At 34.6% G+C, this 27,746-nt stretch overlaps 1 protein-coding gene across 7 annotated transcripts; it reads right to left on the bottom strand.

Moving 5' to 3' along the window:
* Positions 1-219: 219 nt before the first annotated feature.
* LOC143191483 (mitogen-activated protein kinase kinase kinase 11) lies at positions 220-27,744 on the bottom strand. Of its 7 annotated transcripts, none has more exons than XM_076396634.1 (20): positions 27,388-27,744; positions 25,325-25,615; positions 25,109-25,261; positions 19,875-20,057; positions 19,643-19,808; positions 15,447-15,557; positions 15,170-15,388; positions 13,814-13,989; positions 12,606-12,780; positions 12,358-12,546; positions 9,473-9,667; positions 6,787-6,879; positions 6,578-6,716; positions 6,333-6,509; positions 4,555-4,692; positions 4,289-4,495; positions 4,139-4,231; positions 3,955-4,084; positions 3,724-3,893; positions 220-1,975 (listed from the first exon to the last, which is right to left on the bottom strand). In XM_076396634.1, the coding sequence occupies exons 2-20, from the start codon at positions 25,589-25,591 to the stop codon at positions 1,858-1,860; spliced, it is 3,099 nt and encodes a 1,032-aa protein (XP_076252749.1). In that variant the 5' UTR covers positions 25,592-25,615; positions 27,388-27,744; the 3' UTR covers positions 220-1,857. The 7 variants fall into 7 exon arrangements, with proteins under 7 accessions (XP_076252749.1, XP_076252748.1, XP_076252751.1 ...); XM_076396633.1 differs by having other exon boundaries at positions 27,370-27,717; XM_076396636.1 differs by having other exon boundaries at positions 27,521-27,686.
* Between the last annotated feature and the right edge of the window lie 2 nt (positions 27,745-27,746).

Here is a 27,746-nt window from a genome sequence, read left to right as displayed (position 1 = left end):
ACATGTTTTTCTACGGAGCGTAAAAGTTCTATGAATGAATTCTTGCAATTTTGCAATATCGTTTCGGGCACAGTACCAAGTTTTCTGGTACAACTGATTTCGGTTGTTTCCCCGAAATATTGTTGTATGATGAGTTTATTACTCGCCTGTAGGTCGATCTAAGGTTACTCGAAATAATAGAATAGAATTTAAAACTAATAGAGAATAAAACGACTCCGGTCATAAATAAATGATTTTATTTACTTCGTTTTAATCGCTACTTTGTATATTCACACATTACAGAGTATTAAGTTTACTTTTTTATTTCATTTTTATTTTTGGAATGTATTATACAATTAAACAAAAAGAAAGAAACAAACTAGACTTTTGAGAGACAGATAAGGTGAGGGGGATCGAGGGTGGTGGGAGACCAATCCGCAAAACGAATTTTTATCGAAGCACGACTGACTGATGGTGTAACGTTAAGGACCCGGAGAATATTAACAAAGACCCCGGGATTCACGTTATTAAATTTATCCAGGAATATAATATCATTATACTAGAATGGCCACTTGAACATTGTTAATATTTTTTTCTTTAATACATATATGTATAAATATATAGTACAGGTATTTCATAAAAATAAAACCCTCAGTAGTAGAGGGGTCGGGGGGTTTTGTTTTCATCGAATTTCAAGCGACTGAAACTGACTGAGTTTAACATTAGCTCAATAATTTAATATTATTAATGTAAAAAAGACATATATATCGTATATACATTATGTATAATATTATATTAAATTCTGTCTCAAGAACCCTATTTATACTTTAGCGTTTTGATATATAAATATATACAACTGTGTATGTATATCATATAATTTAAGTACGCGTTGATTTATTTACTTGCTAAAAACAAAAAGTACGTTCAATGCTAAAAAATTGGTCACTTCAGTTCAACGTTTGTCTGTGCAAAGAACGAAATTTAAAAAAAATGCGTTAAAATGGAATGGGTACAACAGTCTTGGTCGATAATAAAGTCCATGCAATATTGTTTTTTTTTGTGATGCCATTTTATATTGCTTCTGACGAAACTTCCACGTAAGTGAAAATCCTCGCTGGTATAACAGGGAGGAGGGCCTAACCAGTTTTGAGATATTAAACAAAAGAGTGAAAACGGCGCTTCATCGTTAGCATTATAACATGGCACTTTGGTTAAATAAACTAAGGAAACTTTTCCTTACTGAAAAGTAATAATAGAAACCCTACGATTTTTTACATTAAAACCGATATCCTAATGCAAGAAAACATTGCACAATAAATGACTAAGAACGTTATCACTTTTAGTATCAATGTACTGGACGATAGGGCCGAGCTTCTGATGAACTTATTACCCCGAAGCCTATCGTCCACCGTTTCACCTTCAAAACACAGGCACTGTGGGTTAAAAATTACACAGATCATTGAGCAGTACATTATAACTTTTAAATAAAAAAAAAACCTAATTACCACTCAGTTAAATTAAAAACTCTTTTTTTGATTCGATTTTTGCTTCATTGACTAGATTACTTGATAAAAATGCAAAATTAAACATATATATATCGAACCTTATAAATAATTCTGATATATATAACATTATCGAGTTAATACATCATCATTGTATTGGTTTTTTAAAAAGCTTTTAAAGCAATTTCTGTTACTGATGATGATAATGATGGCGAACAAAGCCAGAATATATTTTCCTCGAAAAAAAAAGTTACGACTAGTATAGATTATATAAATATAAAATATTGCTTTTGTCTAAGAAGCTTATTCCCTATGTAAGAAGCTGCTGCAGCTTTGGCAAAAGTCGAAATGAAAATTGGCTGGTATTCGCGATCGATTATGAGAGGAAATCCCGGTCCAGTTCGGCTAAGGATGGCCTCTGCCTGTTTCGTCGCGTCTGCAAGGGTAACGGGATGTCAGGTAAGTCAATTAAGGTGGTTGGTGAAAATCTGACCCTGAAAATAATAATAAAACATTAGGGAACATAAGATAACATCTAAAATATATTGTACAGGTGAATGTGAAAATGCGGAAGAAAACAGAGAACAAACTCACTGCTGTCGATGGGAAAATCCGACAGTGATGCCAATAACCAGACGTCGGTGACAAAATTTACTGTCAATTGTTCATTATAGTTTATACCACATGCACCAAAATTTTACAAAATGTTAGCAGTGAAGGTGTTAAAACAGGGCGTGATGGAAAGCCATCTTGATATTGAAGTATATATTAAGAGCGGCGATTGATACTAGAAATTCATGGGGTGGCACTTTCAATTTTAATGTTTCCAAGTATGTTTTCACAGGTTTTGTGATCGAGCGTTGTCATCTTGAAGAACACTGTTGTGTCTTTGCTCCTACCTTTGCTTCCGGCTATTTTCGCGCAGTGTTCAGCTCAAATTAATTAATTGTAGTCAATAGCAAGCCCCATCAACAGTTTCATCGAGTAATGCATTCAAATCTCGTCTTCAATTTTTTTGTCTGTCCAGAACGTTAATTGAACGTTCAATTAAAAAAGGCACCTTTCTTTATCAAAAAATGTTGTTTTACCTTATCCAACATATACAATCAACATTTTACACACACTACATTTGATACACATTTTCCCGTATTACATATTTTTAAATATTTCGATCTATGCCACAAAGATGCCTGCGAAACAATTTTGGAAACATTTTTCGCGACGTTCAATATCTAGATGTCACTACTTTGAACTTAATATTTGTTTTAATAACTGTTTTTTTTAATACTCTTTAGTGAATAAATTATTAGTCTTAGTTCATTAGTATATTAGTTAATAGTACAGTATAAGTATAGTGCAGCATTGTTTTTCTTTGAAGAAGTATCCGCTTGTCTTTAAAAAATAAGTTGATAAGTTGGGCAAGTTTATTCATATTAATAATCATTCAAGTATGTATATTATGTGCCAGAAATAAGCTATGTAAACAAAAGATATTGTTTTATTCTTGGAGCATATAATTATGATACTTGCAACTCCATTAAAAGAATAGCTCTTGAGTACTAACCTTTTAAGGGAGAATTAACAGTAAGTTCAATACATGAAGAATTTTGGTGCAGAGCTATTCAGTACTTAAATAGTGCAAAATTTTACTGCCCAACTAGAAACAAACTTGTTTAAATATCATAAATTAAAATTTTAATAACTGCTTTAAAAGTGTTAATTTTTAAACAAAAATAAGTATAAGTTAGTATCAAAAATATATTGGCTAATTAACCAAGATAGTTTATAATGCAATATCCCATGCTCCAGAGTGCAACAAAATTGTTTTATTACACTATTAATTGGTCTTTGAGCTATATATCTTTTATTTTATCCCTCGATATTGCCACGTGTCGATAATATATTGATAATTTTTCATCGTAAATCAGATATCGTAAAAAAAATAAATTTAAAACCTTTTGTAAAAAAAAGTAAATTACTTGGATGGGCGATTATAACCCCATCTAGATATCGGACGCGAAACGTTTCTCTAGAGACCCCTATTGAGTTTTCACTCTATTATTACTATAATCAATGCCTCTTATTTTACTGAATATAAGTTATTAAAACGTATTTTATATAAATTTAATATATGGATTACTTTTTCATACGCTTGACACATCATTTGTTCAATGATTCTATAATATTGGTCAAAGCACTAAGGTTTTATGTTAATAAGAAATAGACAAAAACAGTTCTTTACCTACTAATAGAGCTGTTGTTGCTATCCTTCGCAGATATATATGAGCTATCGTCACTAGTCAAGCTATCAGGTGGCGTAGGATTGGTTGGCGTATTACCACCGGAATGTCCGCCAGGTGAGGCGGTAAAATTATTTCGCTTCAAGCTAGAGCGTAATTTAGTATACCCGGCCTAAAACAAATCATATGGTCAAAAAGAAATTACACATGATACAACGAAATGCAACTCTCACCGTTTCCAGCGTGTTCGGCCTTTCGAAGCTATTCAACTCATTAGAATTTGTTCGTGAGTATGAATTGTAATCGTAATCAAATTGAGGCCTCCTGGGTAGGTAGTGAGGGGCCGTGTAATCCTCTTCCAATCTAGAACAGATTTACGATTATACACGTATCGAAACCAGAAGCATTACTATTTACCGAAAACTGGGATTCACGTTAGACCCACTAGTGTTCGTCGAACTGGCGTTGGACACGTTAGAAGACGTCCTCTTATGAGTTTGAACTGGTAACCTACAGTAAATACAACACTGAAGAATATCACAAGCGGTTTTTTCTTTTCTCAATTACCTTTGCGGAGTTCTTGAACCACTATGGCTGCTTACACTACTAGGATTATCGTACGCGTAGTCCGTACCGTAACCGTACAACGTCGTGGTGGTACCACTATGCTCCGAACTGTAACCATAACTTTGGTCATATTGGCTGTTGTATGTATTGTACGGTTCAGTCTGTCTGATATTGCATCCTATACAGTGTCCTGACTCGTTCTGGCATCTGCAATAACGAGTTCGTTTCTTATTTTAAGTACCGTTGGCAGGCATCCGATATTTTACCCGTGGTAATCTCCTGGAATGTATATGGTGGCGTTACGCTCGAAGGGGCCGTACAGATCGGACCCGTCGTTACTCGTCGAGCTCGATTTCCTTCTCGGTGATGGATTGGGCGCGTGATGCTGTGGAGAATCCGTAAACCTATCGATAAATATATGATACATTAAAGGGTTTGCATTTATACAATGCCATAGAATTGTAACGAGTGGGAGGTAATAAAATTCACTTTTGTTTTGTTTTTAATGTTAATGCCAAACACTGCCATGTCAAAGGCGTAAAATATTTGTTTTTTTTGCTATTATTGTATACAGTTTTGGGGAAATTTGTTGTTATAACATTAATTTTCCAAAATATAATAAGAATGTTGTTTTACAGGATGTGAAGATTAAAATAAAATTAATTATTCTCCAAAAGATTCCACTCTAGCGCAGGAACGGTTTTTAAAAGTAAACAATGTTAAACTTCAGAGAACCTCTTATGAGATGCAATCTCTAGACCAAAATGCAATTCCTGGTTGTAATTTTAATTAATAGTAAGTCTTCATTCATTAAAACCTACATCGATAATTAAATTGAAATACGTAATATATACACAAATTATTTCCCTTAATGTATGGAAAAGGAAATAACATTAGAGCGAAACACATTAGAACTGAGATGTTTGAAAACTGAAAATTACACGTGTTTAACCGCAGATCCTTTTGAAACAGACGAATGTGTACCTTCAGCTTCACGAAGATACGCATAACACCAAAAAGACTAAGAACTTAAGGTATATGTGGTAATGTTGCAAGCATGAATTGTTACATATAATTTTATGATTCTGCTATTTTGTTATATTATCTAAATGTGATTTAAGGGTAGCAGGAAGCTATTTTAATTCGTTTGTATTCGAAGCTATCTCTTCTCTCTAGGCTTCTTTATTTATTGACAATAGAATGTACAAAACCACATTTAAGGAAACATTTTATTAAGATATTATATCAGCAAATGGTAGACGGTTAATTATGTATAACATCCTGAGCAAGGCAACGTAATAAGAAAAATAATTAGGTGATGCTTTTTCTGATGGATGAAAAAAGTGAACAGGGCTGCAGATGGTAAAAATGAAAAATATTGCATGCATTTTTACATTACATATAATATGGATAGTGCCCAATTATATACGTATAAAAATATGTATATAAAAAAGAAAAGAATGTTTTATAATAAAAATTCAAATATTTAATTATATTTTGGACAATTTGTATTTTACTTTATAGTTTTTTAAGTTAAGGCAATAACAACGTACAATTTCAACATAAGTTATCAATTGTTACATTAGATAGTACTAATATTAAGTAATATTTCTGATTATATAAATAATGAGTCTTCAACAGTGATCCAAACATTCTATTCGAAATATGACGCCAAAGTACCAAGCAATTGGCAGGCGTGTTTTCGGAAATGTATAATCTCTTTTAGACAAATGTTACTGGTGGTCTATAAGAGATAATGTGGTAATATAATTTTCAAAAAATAAACCATAAAGATTTATTTACATTAAAAGTTAATAAGTATTTTATTTTAATTTTTAAAAGTGCGCTTTATTCGTGCCATCTTCTGCATGTTTCTATTTTATCATTCATATTTAATGTTAAGATATTCAGAACAGAAAGAACTTTAGTAAATATCTGAATATTGTGTATAACATGTTTTAACTTTAACAACTTTTTGATGAATTTTAATGAAATATTAAATAATATATATTAGTTAATAAAGTTAATATTAGATATAACATACCTAAGTGGCCTTCGCTCCTCATTTTGTAAGGTCAATAGTTGCGATCCGGTTAGCATGGGTCTATAGTGCTTCGTCGGCCCATGATAAGTGTTATGGTTGTATCCAGACACCGTCGAGTATTCGTAGTCTTGAGGTTCAACTGGGCGCCACGCTGGCATATCCACTACTTCGATCCTACTGTAAAGCGAAGAAAAAATTGGCAAATGAGTTCCAGTGATGAATGGAGGTTTAATGGCAAGCCTTACCTGTTCGGTTGCAAGCTCGGATGCAGCGGCGATATATTCGACAGTCTTACGTCGTAGCCGGACGCTACACCTGCTAACATAGCGGCGATATTGTACAGAACTAGTTCTACTATACTTAACTTTGGTTTAAGCCTATGACCTACAAAGAAATACATTGTTATACGGATACCCGTGTAGGGGAACTGAGCTGCCTCGTTGTCGGTACTTACCATCAGCGTTATACAGCGTCGGCATCGGTATGTTATGTCTGACGGCGCCGGCGATTGGATATTCCGGTCCCCAGTCTTCTGGCGGCACGTAATCTGTCAAACAAACCAAACGTTTCGACTGGGAGTGCGTTTCGATATCATCGAGCAAAAACACCAACAACTACTCGTTCAACAACTAGTTCAAAGGTTCAATCAGCGTTAGTACCGGCCCAATGATTATCCGCCATTTGGTGGCGACTCTTAAACACGACAATATTTACTGTTTGTCGACTCATATCGGATGCTTACCTTTTTCGAATATCCGAATGGTTGGATAACATAATGATCACGAGACAAGAAGCTTTAGAAACAACAACATATTCTGTACAAATATAAACGGTTCGAAAAGGTTCAGTAATAATAAAAACAAAATAAAAGTAACTAAAAGTGTGGATGATTTTGTCCAAGCTATGCTGAAAATAGTATCTTTAGAAATATAAAAATAAGGAAAAAAATATGATCATACTAATTTTAACAAGTTTCAATGGTACAGAAATTAATGAACAATAGTTTCTAACTTTAAGCAAAAATACAGAGACTTAAGAGTGAACAAAACACGCTAAGTTGGCTTTGGAAGATTCAGCTAAAATAAAAGACAAACGTTTCCCCCACCAGCTTGAATATGTTTTTCGACAAACAGTACATATATCGAGAATGTACGAACTGTAGACGTACGGCGTATAGGGTGTCATAAAACGTATTAATATAGTTATTCGATGGTGAGGGTTGAAGGTCCTGGAAGAGGCGCATTAGTATAAAGAATAAAGCCTGCGACTTCTTTTTTAAAAAGTTAATATTTTAGTATGTCCCAACACCCTATACCAAACCAGAGAGAGACGGATCTACAGTTCCTATAGGACATTTATTTGTCAGCGTTAACACAATGAGCAAATAAATGTGACAGATATCCATCGACGCGCGATTGTTACCGTATACGTGACAGAAGGAGCGGGTGTAAATGGTATTACTAATCCGAACCAAATAGGAGTTCGAAATAGTCACACACCCACCTGGCCCCATCGTCAAATAAACCAGCGAGAAATCAAGTGAAATAAACAGCAACATTAGAATGTTATAGGATTTTATTAAATATAAAATGTTACAAATTTCGACCGTCACCAAAGAGAACAATTGAATCACGCCTCTTTCCTGGTCCGTCGCTACCGTCGTATCATAACTATCGCCGACATAATTGTCATCAACAAACGACAGTACGACCCCGACAAAGAGGCGTTTTCAAAATCAAAAGCAATTAAATTAATTTAAAATTAAAAAATAGGCATTAAAAAGCTAAACACACAGCTACAGTAGAATACTTAAAATCCAAAAAATCAAAAAAAAAAACAAAATCTAATCAATTAATAAGCTACAGATTACAAATCAAATTGTGGGGGATGTGGGGAGTGTGGAGGGGGCACTAAAAACATGCGAAGGGGAGACTGGTTCGGGTGACATCATCAACTAAAATTCAACAATGTACTGAGTACTATCTCTCGTATCTATTGTAGTAGTTGATATAACTTACATATTATTTTCGGGAGACCATCTTGTGGCGGTGAAAAGAAACAAAAAAAAATCATTTTATTGCAGAGGAATCTGTAGAAGTCTAGGATTGTGTATGGATGGGGCAGTGAAATAAAGATCAGAGTGCGAGTCGTTAAGAATATCCTCAAACTCCACGAAATATCGGAACAAAACTAATCCACGCACATCAATACTTAAACAGTTTTATAATGTAATCATGCAAGACAACCGTTGTCATACTATCAAAACTAAAGCGTCAATAGTGAGACCGAAACGAAGATCGTCGCAAATCCTTTGAAATGCGTTCATAAATTAAGTAAACGTGGTCACTAGCCCGTATTTTATTTTGTTTATGTCTTTTTCTTTTTCGATATATACATGCGAGAGTTTCGCGCTTTGCCTGGCTGCATAACATCGAGCCGCTGGAAAAACTGAGTTGTATCGCATCTGTCTGCACGACTTGAGAATGCTTATTTCTTACAAATGTAATCATTATCATACAGTTTTTCGTTGATTTTCACTGAATGAATAATTTTGACTGACAATCATGACTAGAATCAATTTAGGGTTAGGGTATCAGACTTCTTCATTGCAACAAATCTTAAGTTAATGTTGATTACGCAAAACTTACTAAGAGTCTGGTAAGAGGGAACATTGAAGAGGAACTGGATGTGAGAAAATATGCAACCGGTATGCCTTGGTTTGATCAATTCAAGTATGTTAGGACGTTGAAATAGCAAGTCGAGCAGACAAATACAGACGATGAGGAACAAAGGACGTTCTGGTAGCTATTCTTTGTCAGTCTTTCGATCCCAGTTGAAAGCGTCCGAGTCCAGATTGATGGAACCACTGATGTGTCTTCGTATAACGAATTTCTGCGTGGAGAAGACGGTGTCGTAGTGTGACTCCGTGAGATTGCCAAACGAACGGCTGAGCCGGTTATTGCGCAAGGAGGCAGCGTTGGCTGCGACCGCGGCTGTCTCCTTGGGCGTCGATGCCGCTATGCTGTGATTGCGCGTGGAACCGAACTGCCACTCGGACGCTTTCAGGGTAGTCACCAGTCTTTGGAATATCTTGAAGCCCGTCGAATACGCGGACTTGGTGCTATCGGGAGCTGTGTTACCTAAGTCGGGGGCGGTCTGGCTGTGAGGGTGATGCTGATGGCCCTGCGATGGTCTCGTCTTGTCTAGGTTGGGGGCGCTCTTCGACCAGATGGCGGCATGCTTGTCGGTGGGCCTCATCATTGTCAGTTGGCCCCGTTCGCGTTGATGACACGTGCTCGGGCCCCAAGTTTTACCTTTGACGCCGTCGGCTGGTACTAGGGAACAAAAAGGCTATCTGTGGTACCGCGAAAATCCCGGGAATCTCCAATACATTTCTTTTACAAATACAACTGGGTTGAGCGTGCGTAGAGCTAATAAATGTGAAAGTATAATAGTAACAATTAAGATCAAAGGATTTTAATTAATAAGAAAACGCATTTTGTACGTACAGGTTATTTTATCGCAGAATATCATACCTTTATCACTAAAATAAAAAAAGAATTTACATAATTAGTGAATATTATATCATCCAAAAAGTTTTATAACCATTGAAACAATTACTAATAAGTTGGTGCTAGATCAGATATAAGGTAAACCTTAAATATATAATTATATATAATATTATGGTTGTTATATGGGAAAACGTAAAAAATATGACGAGATAATCATCTAAATTAACGGCAAGTGTAACCACGCCGGTCAAGACTGGATGAAATGACGCCCACATTGATCACTTGATAGTCGCTAGGTTTTATAAATTCGTAAAGCTAAAATGTCTTAAATCAGGGTACCGTGAAAAATTTTAAGAGGTTGAGACGGCTATACACCCGTAATAATAATAAAGAAATTGTTAAAATCTGTAACATTGCAACTCAACTAATGGTGGATTAGTGATTGAAGATAGCTATATTTTCTCATTGTTTTTTTTAAACAAAACGGTTCTTTTTTCGGCCTATAAATTAGTTTTAAATTATTTTTTTGAATTTGAAGCTTTATTATGAAAAAACGGTACAATGTATTTTAGCCCAAATATCGTTAGCCGCTACTTTTCCCATCTTTCGAGCAATTTACTGATTCCATCTCGAAATAACAATGTGTCTTTTCAAACTATTCACGACTTCTTTTTTGATATCATCATAAGTGAAACGTTAGGCAGACAGGTCACGGCTCATATGTCGGAACAAGTAGTAATCAGAAGGAGCAAAGTCAGAAGAATACGACGGGCTAGGTAGCACTTCCCATTTTCATAATTACAAGTATGTTTTCACCGTTTTGGCAACACGTTGTCATGCTGAAGAATAACATTGTTGTTTCTTTGTTCGTATTCCGGCTATATTTTCGCGCAGTGCTTGAATCAAGCACGCTTTCGGTTTTGTATTGTATTATATTATATATTGTATTCGATAGCGATCTCCATTGATGGTTTCATTAGATTTTAGCAGCTCACACCAAGCAGATTCCACAAAATATAGAGCATTTTGAATTATGGTAATGGATCCACTTTTTACCACGATCTAAATAACCCTTCAGATTTTGACGTTGAAGCTGCATTTCACACATAACCAAACGCCTTTCAGTGCCTCTTGGTTTCAGTTCATATGACACAAAAGATCTATAGGCTCTTGCATCATTTCCATCTTCTTTCAGCGTTTGGAAATTGTTACTTGTTTTACTCCCAATAATTTTGCATATTCTTCTTGCATTTTATGGATCATCATTGAGAAATGCCTATTTGTCTTCGGTCTCAAAATCGCCACTTTTAAAATGTAAAAATCAGTATTCATATGTTGAAATCGATGAAGCATGATTACCATAAATAAGCATCACACAGCATTCGATGACCTTCAGCCGCTTTTTCCTTGAAACTAAAGTACAGAAGTAAAACTTCCCGCAAATGTAATTGACTTCGTACAAATTCAGACATTTTCAATGCACTGATAACTTTATTCATACTTCGACGAAATGACACATACTGAATGTCAGTTAACCATCAACGTGAAGTTGGTTACAAACGTACTCGATGCGATTACTACACAGTAACACCATCTGTTCTAAATCCTTTAAAACTAACGTATAGGCCTGATATAATGAAGCAAAATGATAAACTAATGAACAAATCGGTACAGTTAACAAAACTGATTCATATCAAACCTAACCTTCCTTCTCGATAATCTAACATTATTTAATTGTAGCCTAAATTAATGTCCAATGAAAAGACATTCAATGATGCTATTCATTAAGCTGCGAGGATCTAACCAATATCTCAGGAAGATATTATTATATGAATAAATGGCCCTGTTACAGCACTGATATACCCAGTTGCAGTTGTAATTCAACGTTCATTTGTTGAATGACTCTGAATGTTCTTTCTGGAGACAACCAGTAACGTTTGCATGTATTAACTCGACCGTTTCTTCCAGGATGTGTGTGTTGTGGTTACTATATACCTCCACGACCACTTCACGGCCGATGTACCAAAGTACTAAAGTCGTGCCGATATCAGAAATGGCAGACGCGATTAATTTTGAAATAACGCTTTTTACGCGTCGCCTTTTATTGGGGAATAGTGCTCGAAATCTTCTAAAAGTTAAACTAAATAAACGAAACAAGAAAAGCGACACAAGTGACGGTGATGAGAAGTTGCAAAGCCTTTATCAAAATAAATAAATAAATAAATAATAACAATAATAATAAAAACTAATATTGAAATCTATCACTGTATAAAAACACAACACACACTCTCAAACTAAGAAAAAAATCGAGTGAACGCCATGCGAGTAAAGAGGGCATGCTAACGTCGGCTCGAAGGTTTGACTCTAAGGAAAAATCAAGTGCTCCGTGAATACTTGAATTTCTAATTAGAGTCAGAAAACGTTCGAGACCGCATGTATTATTTAAAACAGAAGATGACGCCAATTCGGTCATCTGAATGATAGAACAGAAAACAAATCACATGAATACTCACGGGCTATTGCTCGGAAACGAGGAATGGCCGGGGATCCGGGAGGGCTGTTAGGGCTGATCACACCGCCTAAACCCCCCTTGGTATCCATTGTATGCTGCACCGTAATCGTATGCCTGAAGTCGGATGGATGACTGATAATTGAGCCGGGTTCTTTCTTCAAGAGCTTCAACTGAGATCGTTTGAACTTTCCTGGAGATTTAAAATATAATCGAATCGAATCAGAAAACGTTCAAAGATAGACATATTACCTTTTCTTTTGATCGGCGTAGGAGTCCTTTGCTGAATCATGATAAAGTTCAGCTCTCTCTTCAGTATATCCATCTCTCTGGCGTGCAGTTCCTGTTCTTTTTGCTTCAGCTGCTCTTCGTGCATTCTCTGTTTCAGTTGGGCCTTGTTAAGATCTTCCTCTCTACTCCGCAACTCCTACGAAACAACAGAAAACGGTTATACTATTATTGTTAGAAGCTACACATATAAATATGCTTAATACATGCTTACAGTATTTGGAAATAACACGATATAAAAAAACAAGTGATATCATTTAATTCATAAAAAGAGTACTAAGTTCCAAAACATTTCCTAATGAAAGAGATACGAGGGAGATTCAATAAGTTGAAGCTAAATAATATTGAAAAACAATTGTTTTGGGTTTATTTACTTATTTTGCAGCATAATCTCATTTATTCATATAAATATTTGGAGATGTTTCTTCAATATGTTAAACCATCTAAAAAGCAAGTGATGATATATTTCTTGGTATATTTATTGAACCGATACAGTAACTAAGTATCGAGTTTCCATTAGACGCCAGATTTAGCCGTTTTCGCGTTCTTCTGAGTCACTTATTCTCCAAAAACCAACTGTTTAACTGTTCCTTTATGCTTAGAGTGTACTAGTATGTTTTAGATACTAAGCTCAAACATCACCAACTGGAAATCCATCAAATCTGGTATTCCTTGAGGTTTCACCATGATTCCCGCATTATTAAAACTATTCATAGCGGATATTGCGAGAAAACTCGCGTAATATACTCTTTATGGAACGACACGACCTTCTTGCATAAGCAATTATTTCGTAGATAACATTTAAATGTAGATACAGGCCACTTACACTAGCGTCCTAAAACCTCTGGCGATATCAGCAAGAAAAATATCTGCTAAACAGATATTTCTAGTCAATAGCATATCTAACGTCAGGATTCGTTGATGTTTAAAAACTTATTGAATAACCCTCGTACTATTGATGTACACTCGCAATATTTTCTACAAACCCAAACTGTCGGCATGCACCTAACGACACACCCAATTTACCTCTTCGTATGTCTTGCAGGCCTTACCGGTCAGAGATGAGCGGAAATAAAAAATATATCGATTAGTAAGCGATGAGTGTTAGACATGATACTTGGTGGGTCGTGAGAGGATGAAAATTAACGAAACGCCGAAGAGCGGAAATTTACCTTTTCTTTCCTGCGAAGTTCAAGGAGCACCTCCTCAATCTCCTGGCGCCAGTCGTCTTGCAGATTGTGAAACGACTCGTGAGGCGTTTTGGTGAAAGAGGAATTGAAGATATGGTCCAGGTCCTGTAGGATCTGCTCGAATGTGGGCCGATTGTGTGGGTCTGATTCCCAACATTCTACAGATTGAAACAAATATATCAATTTCTACTATAACCTGCTAATACACGAAAGAAAAAAGCCACAAAAAGTATTGCTTTTATTGGGAGAAATTTTTCTTTGTGTACCATATTAAACGCTGAGCATATAATAATTATTAGTTAAAAAATATTTATGTATGATTATTGATAATTGTTTTTTCAGAATTTATTTCATTACTATAACATTTGATGTATATATCTTATTCATGGATTACTATTTATTATTATTACTATAGTATTAATATATGCTTGATATATTTTGATAGGTGTGGTTTCTTAAGTATTCCTTTTACATATCAAATTATGTATAGTATATGTTTTCTTCTCAATTGTTAGCATATAACTATTAGTATTAGTTTCCTATATGATGTATTGTATTTCTTAATGTTTGTGAACAAATCCTAAAAAATCCATGAGGTTGTTGGGTTGAAAATTGTTAGAAATAAATAAACCTTTTCGTTTAAGTATTTCTGTTTTATGAACATTATTTATAGAAATCATTTAAAAATATATTTCATCAGTATATATATATTTATTTTGTTTAGTGAATCAATTGGTCGATTTTAAAAATAAAACAAATGCAATGGAATGCAGATTTAATCAAGATATTATAACTGATGATGACTTTTCATTAAAGTGTAACACTTCATCCAATGATAAGGAAACCTCTCAATATCGTCATTGGAAGGGATTAATTTGATCTGTTTATTGACTGAATTGATGAAAAAATAGATTGACTATGACAACCCTAGATTAGAGTATAGAGTTAAAGAGCTACCTATAATGGGTATATTGTGCCAAACCATTAACCAAAATATTTTTGTTCAACCACAATTTTTGAAATATAGTAAAAATTTTCTGAAAAACGCTCATTATTGGTAGTTTGAAATATTTTTATTATTCCATGAAACACATCAAATAAATGGAAAATGTTGGTATTATATTCTCCATATAAACCAAACATTTATTCATTTGATTACTATTTGTTTTGGTCTAACTTTTAGACGAACAAGTAGTGAAGAAGCTAGGGATGAGTAGTGGTAGAAATTATCTCTCCAACGGTAATGTTATTGCAATTTCAAGTTATTTTAAAACATGATTGATTTTTTAAGATAGCAAGGTATAAAATGGTGAGAATAAAGGGTAGGTTGTCACCTACTTTCCATTAGTTCTCTCCATGGTTGGGGACAAGTACTGGGTATTGGGAGGGTGAGTTTATTGACAGCTACTCCATAGGCCACCGCTAATGTATCAATGCCCTTGTAAGGCACTTCGCCAGTGAGCAATTCCCAGAGTAGGACCCCGTAACTCCAGACGTCGCTCGCCTTGGAAAACGTCGAGTTCTTAATAACTTCGGGCGCCATCCAAGCGTAGGTTCCTGCAATACAATGTTACTGGTATAATATGGGAAACTAGAGACTTTGTCTTAAACTCACCAGCCTGCGACATCCTTGTGGTCTGATATACTTCTCTGGCTAGGCCAAAGTCGGTAATTTTCAGTGTCTTATACATAAAGTCGTCATTTTCGATTGCTTCGCTCAGTAAAACTATAAAAGAAAGATTCCGTCAACAACAAAGTCGAAGAAAGAAACATCAACAAAATCACATCACCCGATGTGACGTCGTCACGCTCCCCGAAAGGTGTTAATAAGCAACAATTACCATCGCATATTGTTGTTTTTTGTTTAATTATTCTCCGACCTTGACTGACGTATTTTCGTTCGTTCTGCTATTTTTTTTTATCTATTACGACAAAACCAGTTCTTCGGGCATAGTAAAAGTACTCAACCCGGTCGAAATGTAACACTGTTCGATTGATTGGGAAATGTTATTGAACCCATTATCGTTGACGTTATTGAAATTTGCATCAATTTGTACAAATGTTATGGGTCCTGTTTAACTTTTACCGCATAAGCGGTATATAATATGAACCAACAAGATCACCGTTCAGCAGAGCTAATGCTACATGAAATGGAGCTCCCACAAAAATAGTATCTAGTAGTGAAACTGTGGAATTAATACTATAATGTATATGAGGAAAAGTATATAGGGTGTTATGTCCAAACTTTATGGTGGATACACTAAATTTCTCTCGCTATATTTGACAGGTCATCAAAGAATTGGGCGATGGAAAGTCATCATGACAAAAAACAACATCTCTATAATTAGTAAGGTCGAGAAGTAGCTCGTGGTGAACTGTTCTTTTCCAATTAATAAGTGGCACAGTCTATCGTGTGTCGAATCTCATCTCGAAACTATAGACTATTATCGACATTTTCACTAATTAGGCAATCAGATACTTTCCAACCTGCATCTAATGGTGTTGTTCTGTTCTGAGTTTTATTTGCAATTGATATAATTTTATGGAAATACGTAAAAAGCCATTAAATATGAACAGAACGACCGATTTGACGAAATTTTTTCCAAACACTGGACTTGGTAATGGCAAAATTCCTACTGACACATTGTCTGAATAATTATAATCCCTACTAATTATTGTTGCTTTATTGAATCAAATACCGAATTCATCGAGATGGTGTTCCTAAACATTACTAAACGTTATAAAAATAATATTTGATTGAACGAAAGTGTTATATTCGCTTCATAAAATGTTGATGCCAACGAAATGAATTTCTAGATTTAAAACAAAATAGTTAGTAATCATTATCTTGCGGAACATTTGTGTATTTGTAATAGAACCCGCCTTGTGGTGAAGAAATTAATAAACAACGTCATCAGAGCTACACTTCTGAAAGAAAAATTACAAAGGAGAAGACGTTCGGATTCAGCTTGCTATTCTTCAGTATAACAACGTTCGACGACACGTTGCAAAAACAGTAAAAATATATTTGGAAACATTAAAATGGGAAGTGCTGCTCCACCCACCGTATTCTCCAGACTTTGCTCCTTCTGATTACTGCTTGTTTCGACATACGAGTCGTGACGTGTCTGAACAGCGCTTCACTTTTTATGAAGATACCAAAATATGGGTCTATTCGTGGATAGCCTCATTGTTATAATAATACATCGTTCTTTCGAGATGAAATCCATAAATTGCCTGAAAGATGGGGGAAAATAGCGGCTATCGATGGATAATACTTTGAATAAAATACATTGTAGCGATTTTTCACAATTAAAAAAATCCTTTAAAACTAATTTATAGGCCTATTACAATTTAATTTTCCGTTTCAGAAAGAATTAAACGAAAAACGTTTCGTTAAAAGGCCGGCGAAGGGTTCAATTTTTTTCCATCGGCAAGCCATAACGCGGCGCCCGCTTTTAGACCGCTCAATCGATTGGCATTTCTTCGGGCGTCCATAAAAACGGCCTAGGTCGCGCCGCATCTAAATATATTCGCGAATATTCTCGCATTTTGCGAGGATAATAAAGAGCGAGCGGGCCAAGCGACACTGGGGACGTTCGGAATTTTTACGAGACAGAGCGGGGTCACGGCCTGGGGTGGTGAGAGACGCGACGGTGGTGTAAATAACGCTTGTTCTAATTTTTATCTCAGGCTTCTGTCCATCAAACTTTCGATAATATCATCTGCCGAGCAGAAAGTAATTTCTGGTTAGGTATAGACTGGTATAGACTCTAAGGAACAGAGAACAGGTCAATCGAAAAGTCCCCGGTCTAGCATAAATTAGTTTTTTTTATTCAACATAATTCCCTTCAAGGATGATACGTTGATTGTACTGACCCTCCAACTTTTAGATACCATTTTTATAGTACGATTTGTCCTTTGCTTCAAAATAGGTCAATTGAAAAGTCCCCGGTCTGACACATAGTTGGCGCTATAAAATCGTACTACAAAAATGGTATTGAAAAGCTGGAGGGTCGCTATAATCAGTGTATGAAGAAGGGATCATGTTTAATAAAAAAAACTAATTTTGCCAAAAAAAGTGTTTTACTATGGTAGGCTGGAGACTTTTCAATTGACCTGTTATGATTATCCCAAGCGCAAAATTCATAGTTCAGTTCAGGAGAGTCATCCAAATCTACACCAAAGCAAATTCAAAGTCACCTGGGCAAATTGAACGCCGTATTATTGCAAAAAGACTAACCACAGCAAGTAACTGATGAAAAGTCGTCCTTTTGCATGACAACGCTTGGTGATATAATGGAAAAGTTCTAAATAATACATTCCTCGTTCCAGTCGCACCCAGCTTACTTACAAGACATAGCCATTTCTGAATATTACTTGTTCACATCAATGCAGCATGGAAATCATGCATCAGTGATTGTAAAATTTATGACTGGATTGAATCTATGACTAATTTCCCGATTACATCCGAGAAAAGTGCCTGGCGAGCGAGAACAGTTCGCATGCCAATTTCGATAATTCTGCCTGTTTGCACAACTGGTTTAACAAAAATACCAAAAAAAAATTACAATTATTTGCAAATATTGTTATTCTAGTTAGTTTGTTAGACTTTGTGATGAATACTGAACAACATATTAGTATCAACAATACTCTCCATAAGTAGAATTTGTTTTGACTTATTACAATATAAGCTTTATGGTACTCTTCTTGCATATCAGATAAAAAATATTAGTATTGAAGCTTTACATTCAAACGTTGTTAAAATAAACATTAATTAAATATATAAAAAATATAAGAATGATTTGAGGTTGCATTCACAAAATGTTGTCAGTATACAGCACACAAAATCCTCCCTATAAGATACTGATATATTTCAGAGGTATCACATTCATTAGACGTGGTTTTTACAAACGAACAATAGTTAGGCATCGTTTAGTACATCATCCAAAACTAATGAGCTTTTTAATGAGCCAACACCGAGCTTGCTGTTTAAATCGAAAAAAGTGCATCGAGGGCCTGCTCCAGTTATTGAAGACCCCAGATGTTCTACACGTAAACATTCAGCTATTTTATGTATAGCATTTCTATCCTTATAAAATTTAACGAGTGCAAGATTTAAAGAAATATGCTTTTTTTGTACCGGAAAAATATTGAAAGATTTTCCTAGCGAGCTTAGAATAAATACTGCAATTTTTAGTAACAGGGCATAACATCAACCTATAGCCTGAGTTTGGGGGGAGTGTCTATTTAACAACCAATATGTATTTGTCTTTTTCGAAATTGTTCGCCTGCTACCGAAAAGGTCGTCGACTTCGCCACAGAAGTCTTCTGTCACTTTTCATTCGATAGACATGTCCAAACTCTGAATTTGCTGTTGTTTGAATTTGCTGGATACGATCTCGGAGCGAAACAGAATTTGCTTAAAGCATCGCATTTGAAAAACCTTAGCTGATAAGCCTAAGTAGTTAACATACTGTAATTACTAATATTTTGATCGTATAAATAAAAGTAACTAGTAAATAAATTTGTACAAATAAAAACTTTAAAATACTTTATATATCTAAACCGATCACCTGGCTTGTTGGATACCAATATAATCTTTTAGTGTAAATAATGTGAAATAATTATTTGTTAGACTTTCCCTCTGTTCAATATTTTAATGAAGAGCAAAATCTCAAAAATATTACGTAGAATTACCGCAAGTAAAATAACACATACCTTGCTCAAGATATATCACAAAATTTTAAAAATATTTTATACAAAACCATAACCCTATACCTATAGCACATGTTTCTCCTCAGAACTTACCATTCGAACTCTTCAGATCCCTGTGTATGAGGGAGATAGGTGCGCGACAGTGCAGATAGTCCATGCCCCTCGCGATCTGGATGGCCCAATCCACCAAGACGTCAGGTCGAATTTTTCGGCCCGCTAACACCCTGTTCAGGGAACCGCCTCGGCAATATTCTAATACCTGGAAGATGACATAGCGACTGTCAGTATACGGAACGGACGGTGTCCACGATCATCTAATACTCACTAAACAAAGATTGGGTTCTTGAAGACATACTCCCTTCAGTGAGACGATGTTGTCGTGTCGGAGGAGGCAGAACAGCTTCGCCTCCTTGATAACGTTATCCATCGTAACGTTGACATCTTCGTCGGCTTCTTGGCGCGCAGCTTTCACGGCTACCTCGTTGCCGCACCACTCGCCACGATAAACCTTGAACAAAGAAAATATTATATAATACCTATTATTAAATAACATATTAACTTCCATCAAAACAAGGTAAAGGGGAAGTGAACAAGATAGGGTATATAATTGGTTCATTCTGCGCATGCGCTTCAATATAATATATATTAGGTTATGCTTATAATTTGCTAATTCTATGGTTATGTTTTCACTTGTTAATTTCTTGTATATGGTTGTGAAAATTTAATGAGATTCAGAAAAAGTCTAAAAAAAATCTACGAGAACATAGCTAAAATTGAACTGTAAATTAAAATTATAACATGTTCTAGACGTGCAATATCAACAAAATTACCAGGATAGGGATGTTAAATGATGATAAATTAGATGTAAAATTTACATATACCAATATTAAAATCACGGTTCTTAGTGGATATTAAATTTGTGTAATCATGTACATTTAATAAGAGTATATATATATATATATATATATATATATATATATATATATATATATATATATATATACATATACATATACACAAGAGATGGGTACTGGCTCTTGAAAATAATACTGTACGTGTTTGGAGTGTATGAAAAGTACATAAATCCTACTGGGCGAAAAATTAAATTACAAGGGAAGAATATATACATACAAAGAACATTTAGAGCAGGTGGTGGTGTTAAAATAATAAAATATAAAATGCTGTTACTTCGATAATGAAATATACCATACTTGACGTCAACTTTGTTTTGTGTGTTTTGTTTTCATTAATGTTTTCAATGCCTCAATTAAAAACCTTTATTTATATTACATTGTTATTTAGTGAATAAGATATGTTATATTAGCAAATTTGTTTAACATAATAAATATCCACTGATATAAGTTAAATTCCACCAATTATCTTAATATATTGATAACTGTAATCGCATTGTGATGAACTGTTTCCGAAAAAGAAACAATATCGTTAAATTTGCTTCCCAACGAAATACGAGCCTATAAATAATCAACATTTGATACATAACTAAACCAAATTGAAATTTTATTCATTTTATTTAAATGTACATGCCCTCAACTAATCAATCATATACAGTATCTTGTTTACTTTTCTGTAATCTCATCACAGAACATTGCAAATATCAACAGAACATGACAAAACATAGTACATTGTTATACGCAGTGTTATAGTTGAAAATTATACAAATGTAACTTTAAAGAGATCGCGAAGAAACAGGAACAGGAACAATCGAAGTTGTGGAGATATGATTTTAAAACTTTAATTAAATTTAATTAAATTAGATGCCGAGTGCCTCTTTCATTTTAGGCTGAACGTGTTCCCGTAAAAATTATTAAACTTCAGCCTGTTGTTAAACTGTTAATTGTGTGCGAAAGGCGATTTCGTCTGTCCACTCCTATTCAACATAGTTACTATTCAACATAGTTAAAAAAGACATGGCATCTAATGTGATGATGCGACAAACTTCTTAACCAATATCATATTTGCTATCAATAATGCTGATACTTGTGAGCATTGTTCACGATATAGATCGCAATCCATGATCATATAACTTAAGAATAAATGAAGAAAAGACCAAGGTATTGCAATTGACAGACCTTGCTGTTGTATCTTAATGGCATGAAGTTAAAACAAGAGCAACAGTTTAAGCAATTCGAATCAGAAATAAAGCAGAGAAATCAGTTTTCCTCACTCTGTCTCTTAACACGACTACCGAAATCGTATTTAAAACTTAATTTTTAATACTTAATAATATCATAACGGAATAACTTATGAGGCCTATAAATCACTTTTGATGTTTTTATCCATTTTATCCAAATTATTCGATAGTCGCTACTTTTTCCCGTCTTTCAAGCAATTTACAGACTTAATCCCGAAAGAACGATGTATCTTTTGAGGCTATCTACAAAACAATCATATTTTTTAGTAGACAGTAGGAGCAAGGTCTGGAGAATACGGCGTGTGGGGTAACACTTCCCATTTTATTATTGTTTCTTTAGATTTCAGCAGGTCACAGTATATCACACCATGAATTTTTCGCTTCGGATCATCTTCGTAATAGATCACCAGAAACAATACGACGTAACAAACCGTTTTTGCCATTGAAGCAGTATCTCTAAACGCCTTTCAATGTCTGTTAGCTTCAATTCATACGGCGCAAGCTTTTGGACCATTCCCATGTCCTTCAAACGTTTGGAAATGAATTCTTGTTACTCCCAACAATTTTAGACATATTTGTCGAATGAATGAGCGAATTTCTTATAGACCTTGACAAAATCGACCTTTTGGATGAAATACATAACGAGCACCCACAAAATATAAGACAAAAGGCTCAATGAATGACGCCCCAAATGATTGTCGCTGATTGTGGCAAAATTTTATGGAGAATGTTCCCCAACAGCAACGTAGGGTCTACTTCTCAACCAAGAGAAGTAGACCCTTTTAGCGAACGCCCACTATGGATCGACTATAATGAGAATAGTCACTATCTGTTGTTAAAGTCCATCAAGTACCAGTGTTTAGGAAAAAAATACATAGAAATAAAATAATAATATTACATGTTATTACATCTTCATCTTCCAATAAAGAGCATTAAAACAAAAGTTAAAAAATATGCTTCCTTTATTAATCATAACATACTAATGCGGAAATAATCAATATATAGTGTATCCAATAAAACAGACAATGCACGTCATCAAAATTTATGACGTCGTTTTAACTTACAACGTTTGCTGGTTTCCAACCTCTAATTATTATCACTAATACTTTGAAGAATTCTGTAGAAAGTTGACCACAATATCGACTAGTACCAACACAAATCGAATTTTATAGACTGATTTAGTTACATGTTCATACGTATCAAACAGCATTCTATCTCTTTTTAATTAGGGTAAAAGAAGAAAAAATTCGTTCCGAGCTTAACACTAATTATACATTCATTCTTACATACAATCTTACATACACTCTTACATACTGCATTTGCAATATATTCGACGCCATCTATGGCGTGCTCTGGATGTTTTATTAAAAGGAATACATATCAAAATAATAAATGGCAGTATTCATGATATATTGCAGTTAATAATATTATATATTAAATTTTATCATTACTCAAATAAAGAAACAAACAGTTCCCAAAAATCCCATTCAAAGTATCTGCTATACTTTATATAAGGTAGCCATCGATCTGTATCAAAACCAGAGACAGTAAAAATTCTAACGTTAAGATAATCAATTCAACTTAAATATTCGTATTAAAGCAGTACAACTGTCACCGGAGTCATGGAACAATGTAATCATATCTAAGATTGATTCATTTAAGCAAGGGTACAGATTTTTATAACCTAAGTCTCCCAAGCCAGAAATCCTCCATTTTAAAGAGGATAGGATAAATTATCAGGCTGTTCTTTATGTAGAGAATATCGCAGATTAGTAACAACATTGGTTTATTAAGTACTGAACCTGTTTCAAAGAACTTGTTCTAGTATGATCCAATTTTTTAAATATCTGGGGGCATTTTGTAATCGGCAAATATTGTACTGAGGTAAAATACTTCAAAAGAATCGCTCCCCACTATCAAACATTAACTATAACTTCACAATCCAAAGTTAATACACGAACTTTCTCAACGGACACCCTGTATTACATCTTCTCTTTCGTTCGTCAAAACCTATCAAGAGCAAACATACAAAAGGAAATTTCGTGTTAAAATACTTCAATGTGCGAATACCAGCTGTACCAGAAAGTCATTACCGGTTTCTCACAGATGTCGCTAGGCTTAGGTATGCAATGTTATGATTTGACATATGTCATTTTATTCTACTGACATCAAGTTATATTTTGTGAAAGTAACATTGTCATAGATTCATACCTCCTTGCAAATGTCAAGTTTCGTGCCTGAAAGCGTGCATCTGCGGCACGCGTTACTTTCTTTCTTTAATCAGAAGGAAAAAGCCGCTGAAACCACAAAAGTTTTAAGATGAAAATCTGCATTGTTACTGGATGAATACCCAACCCAAACTCGAAACAATTGACACAAGCGTTAAATGTGACCCAAGAAACGATCGATTACGACCAATGGGGAAATCCAAAAGATGGGAAGCTGGGTGCTACATCAATTGAATGATAGCAAATGGAAAATCGTCTGTGAAATGCTGCTTCAAAGGTATGATCGGAAGTCATTTCATTATCGAATAGTAATGGGTGATGAAAAGTTGATTTATTTTAAAAACCCTAAGCGCAAAAAATCATGGCTATCCAAGGTCAAATCATTTTGGTCGCAACGCTCTGTGGTTGATGGGACCAGAGTGGCGTGGTAAATTACCAACTGTTGAAACCTGGTGCATGCGTTAATCGAAAAAACACCAAAATGGGCCCGAAGATATGGTGAAATGATTTTACAGCACGATAACAAGCCGTCTCATAAAGCAAAATCGGTCAAGGAAGCGTCGAAAGCATTTGGATGGGACATATTATCGCACCCGCCGTACTCTCCAGACCTTCTATCCCGTCTGACTATCAACTTTTCGCATTCATGGGATACGCGCTTGCAGAGCAGCACTTTAAAAGCAGCTTTTAAGCAGCAAGATAATAAAAACTCGAATGGTTTTGCACACAGGATAAACAGTTTTTTTTTCAAATGACAAGATGTATAGAATTAAATGGCCGATACTTTAAATAAATAAATGTTTCCATTTTATCGAAAATTATGTAGTTTTTTTTTCGAAGAAAAAAAAACGATAATGACATCCCGGTACACCCGGCATATTGAAGCCATCAACCTACAATAAAAGTATAAATCACAATGTCCTCAAGTATTCATGATAATGAAGTTAGATCATTACATCTTCTTTTCATCTTTCGCGGAAGCCCATCAAGAGCAAATGTTTAAATTTGCAAAAATAGACCAATAAATGAATAATTAAAAAAACACACAATAATTAGATTCGACACAACGTAGGAAAACCCGTGAACTTCAGACTATACGCGTTGTCTTTGGACTGTGGCTAAATATCCTGGTAATAATTGTACTATTTTATAGAAATAATTCAGCTATTATTCACCTACCTTACAAAAGCCGCCTACACCGATCACCTCTTCCAATTTCAGCTCGTTAAAATCGATCTTGGTCAGATTGACGTCCGCAAAGATCGAATCCACATGATTGATTTCGTGATTCGGGTCGTACTGCACCACAAAGTTGGCAGGGAAGATCCCGACCTGTAAAGATTCAATAGATTGGTCCTTGGCGGGGGGTAGCGTTGAAAGGTAAGAGTTACGGACCTTTTTACCAATCTTCCCCGTCCACCAGCCCTCATCGCCCGATATCTTGGCATCCTTGGACAGAACCTCAACAATTTGGCATTTGCGCAAACTGAGTTCATCTTCACCCTGAGCTTCATAGTCGTAGAGGGCGGTGCACAGTCTGCTGAGTTGCGCCGAATCAGCGGACTCTACGGACAGGGAGGCGCAGGTGGTGGAGCTCCGCTCTGCTCGGTCCATACGCCTCAGCTGGCGGGCAGGCAGGGGGTCGCCCGCCAATGGAGGCATCCGGTGCCCAGACAACAGCTACCTCTGCAATTACCAAACCAAACATGCTCTCTTAGCAACATTTTCTTCCTGAAGATACCATCTTCTTTTAACCAAGTAGCTATCATCACAATAGAATATTACAGTTCAGTAAACAATCCACTCAAAAGGGTGTTTATTATCTATTTTATAATATATTCAAATCCCCACCCTATTTAATAATTTCAACATTTAAATTTGTTAGTAACATTTCTAATATTTGGAAATTAGTTTCTTCACTTAAATATTTAACTTAGTAACTGTTATCCGACAAAAGTATTAGATGCAAATATGGCTTTATATGAAATTTAAAAAGTATCAATTTATCAACATAATATATTTGATATTATTATTTTAATATTTTAACATTTCATTTTCTATTAACCACATTATCAAAACGTAAAATAAGCGTATACAGCCTGTTGTCGATTAATTCAGATGGATGATGACAAGGTATGTGCTAAATACATTCCAATAGACTTCAATTGCTAAAGAGCTCTAGTAATGGGTCTTTGTTATAATTAATTTATTATGAATTAGTGATACATGTACATTTGTTAAATCATATATTTATATCACTGCAGATTCGTAATAAAAAAATTACAATTACTTCGTTGTAGTACTTATATAAAGAAAAGCATAATTTAAACATTATACACAGTTATCAGTGATAAATATGAAGAATTCCCACAAATGAACACTAATTATTTATGCTGATATACTCAGAATTACTGCCAATAAAAAACACTATTTTACCTCGTTTATTTTTACTGAATTCTGAAAACTCCAAACAATTATAATAGCTAATTTTCCCAGCAAAATAGTAAAAAAACTTGTACAGTTTTAAAAATGTAAATTTTTATGATGAAAAAAAAAACAACTATACGTTTATATTTTCGGTATATATATTGTTTTTGTTTTATCTAAATCAATCTTGGTTATATATCATATATGATAATGAAATCATTTTAATATATTCATTGGAAGAATATGAATTAAAAAAAGCCTGTTAATGCGAGGAATTGTCCAACTAAATAAAAAATTCAACATTTAAAAACCTGAAAGGAATAATATGCATGCATAATAAATAACAAAGTAAAACACAAATTCTGCACCATCCATACATGAAAAGGTTGAACTAAACGAATGCAGTAAAATGAAAACCGCAGAATGTATAAAAGATCAAAAACAGATCTAAACAGAAAGCATTCAAAGAAAAATAAACATGTACTAACCCAGAGAAACGCATCAACAATAACAATACCCCAAATTAGAAACAATAACATTAAAAAGAATAAATTAACTGTAAATTTCAAAATAATTAACTACGTTAAATTTTAAATGATAGGTTTTAAGAAAACACTGTCCCAATATGCAAATTTTATCTGGTAAGGATCTGCTAGTACTGTCAATTGTTCGGTTATAAATACACTTCCCATCTCCGATAATAAAAAAAAATCTGATAATTGCTGAATATTTTAAAGGAATACTTTGAACATACATACTAAACTTAATCTCGCCAATTTGTAAATACATAACAGTTTACTGAACCTCTGATAGTACTCGGCATAGCTTGAAAAATTCTTAGCGTGCGTTATTGACTTATTCCCCCGATAAACTTGTAGGTGAACTTAGATATTCGAAAATATTTCTAAGAACATAAAGGTATTTTCATCAATTACTTTTTAGATAACCAACATTCTTATCAAACAAGATGTACAAAATAAAAATAATGATAGAACACTTGGACTTTTATTTACCAATTTAATACTAGAGACCTTGAATAATAGGTTGCAAAACGTTCATCGCCCATATCTTTTATAAGATTGGGGCCCGGCAGTAAGCCAGGTGGTCACAAAAACAACACTTGAACTGGAATTTTCAGCACTTTTTCACATTATATTCACTTACGGTGCACGGGTCAATACGGACTCGGATTTTGAACGGTTATTGCACGAACTGATTCCTTCAATGCCCTTTGTTTAATTTAATTTAACAACGTTTCGTCTATAGGTTTTTCGATATTTGTCGCTGTCAATCTGTCACAGGTGTCGCGGCCATGTTTTTTCTTCGAACAGTCGATTTTCCATTCTGTTTATTTCGTTTATGAACGATACGGATCCCGACTGTTATCGAC

The sequence above is a fragment of the Rhynchophorus ferrugineus genome, unplaced genomic scaffold (assembly GCF_030347505.1).
Source record: "Rhynchophorus ferrugineus isolate W39M unplaced genomic scaffold, kcgeb_rfMv2 rfM2, whole genome shotgun sequence".
Taxonomy (NCBI): Eukaryota; Metazoa; Arthropoda; class Insecta; order Coleoptera; family Curculionidae; genus Rhynchophorus; species Rhynchophorus ferrugineus.
This window is presented reverse-complemented; position numbering and strand designations above follow the sequence as displayed.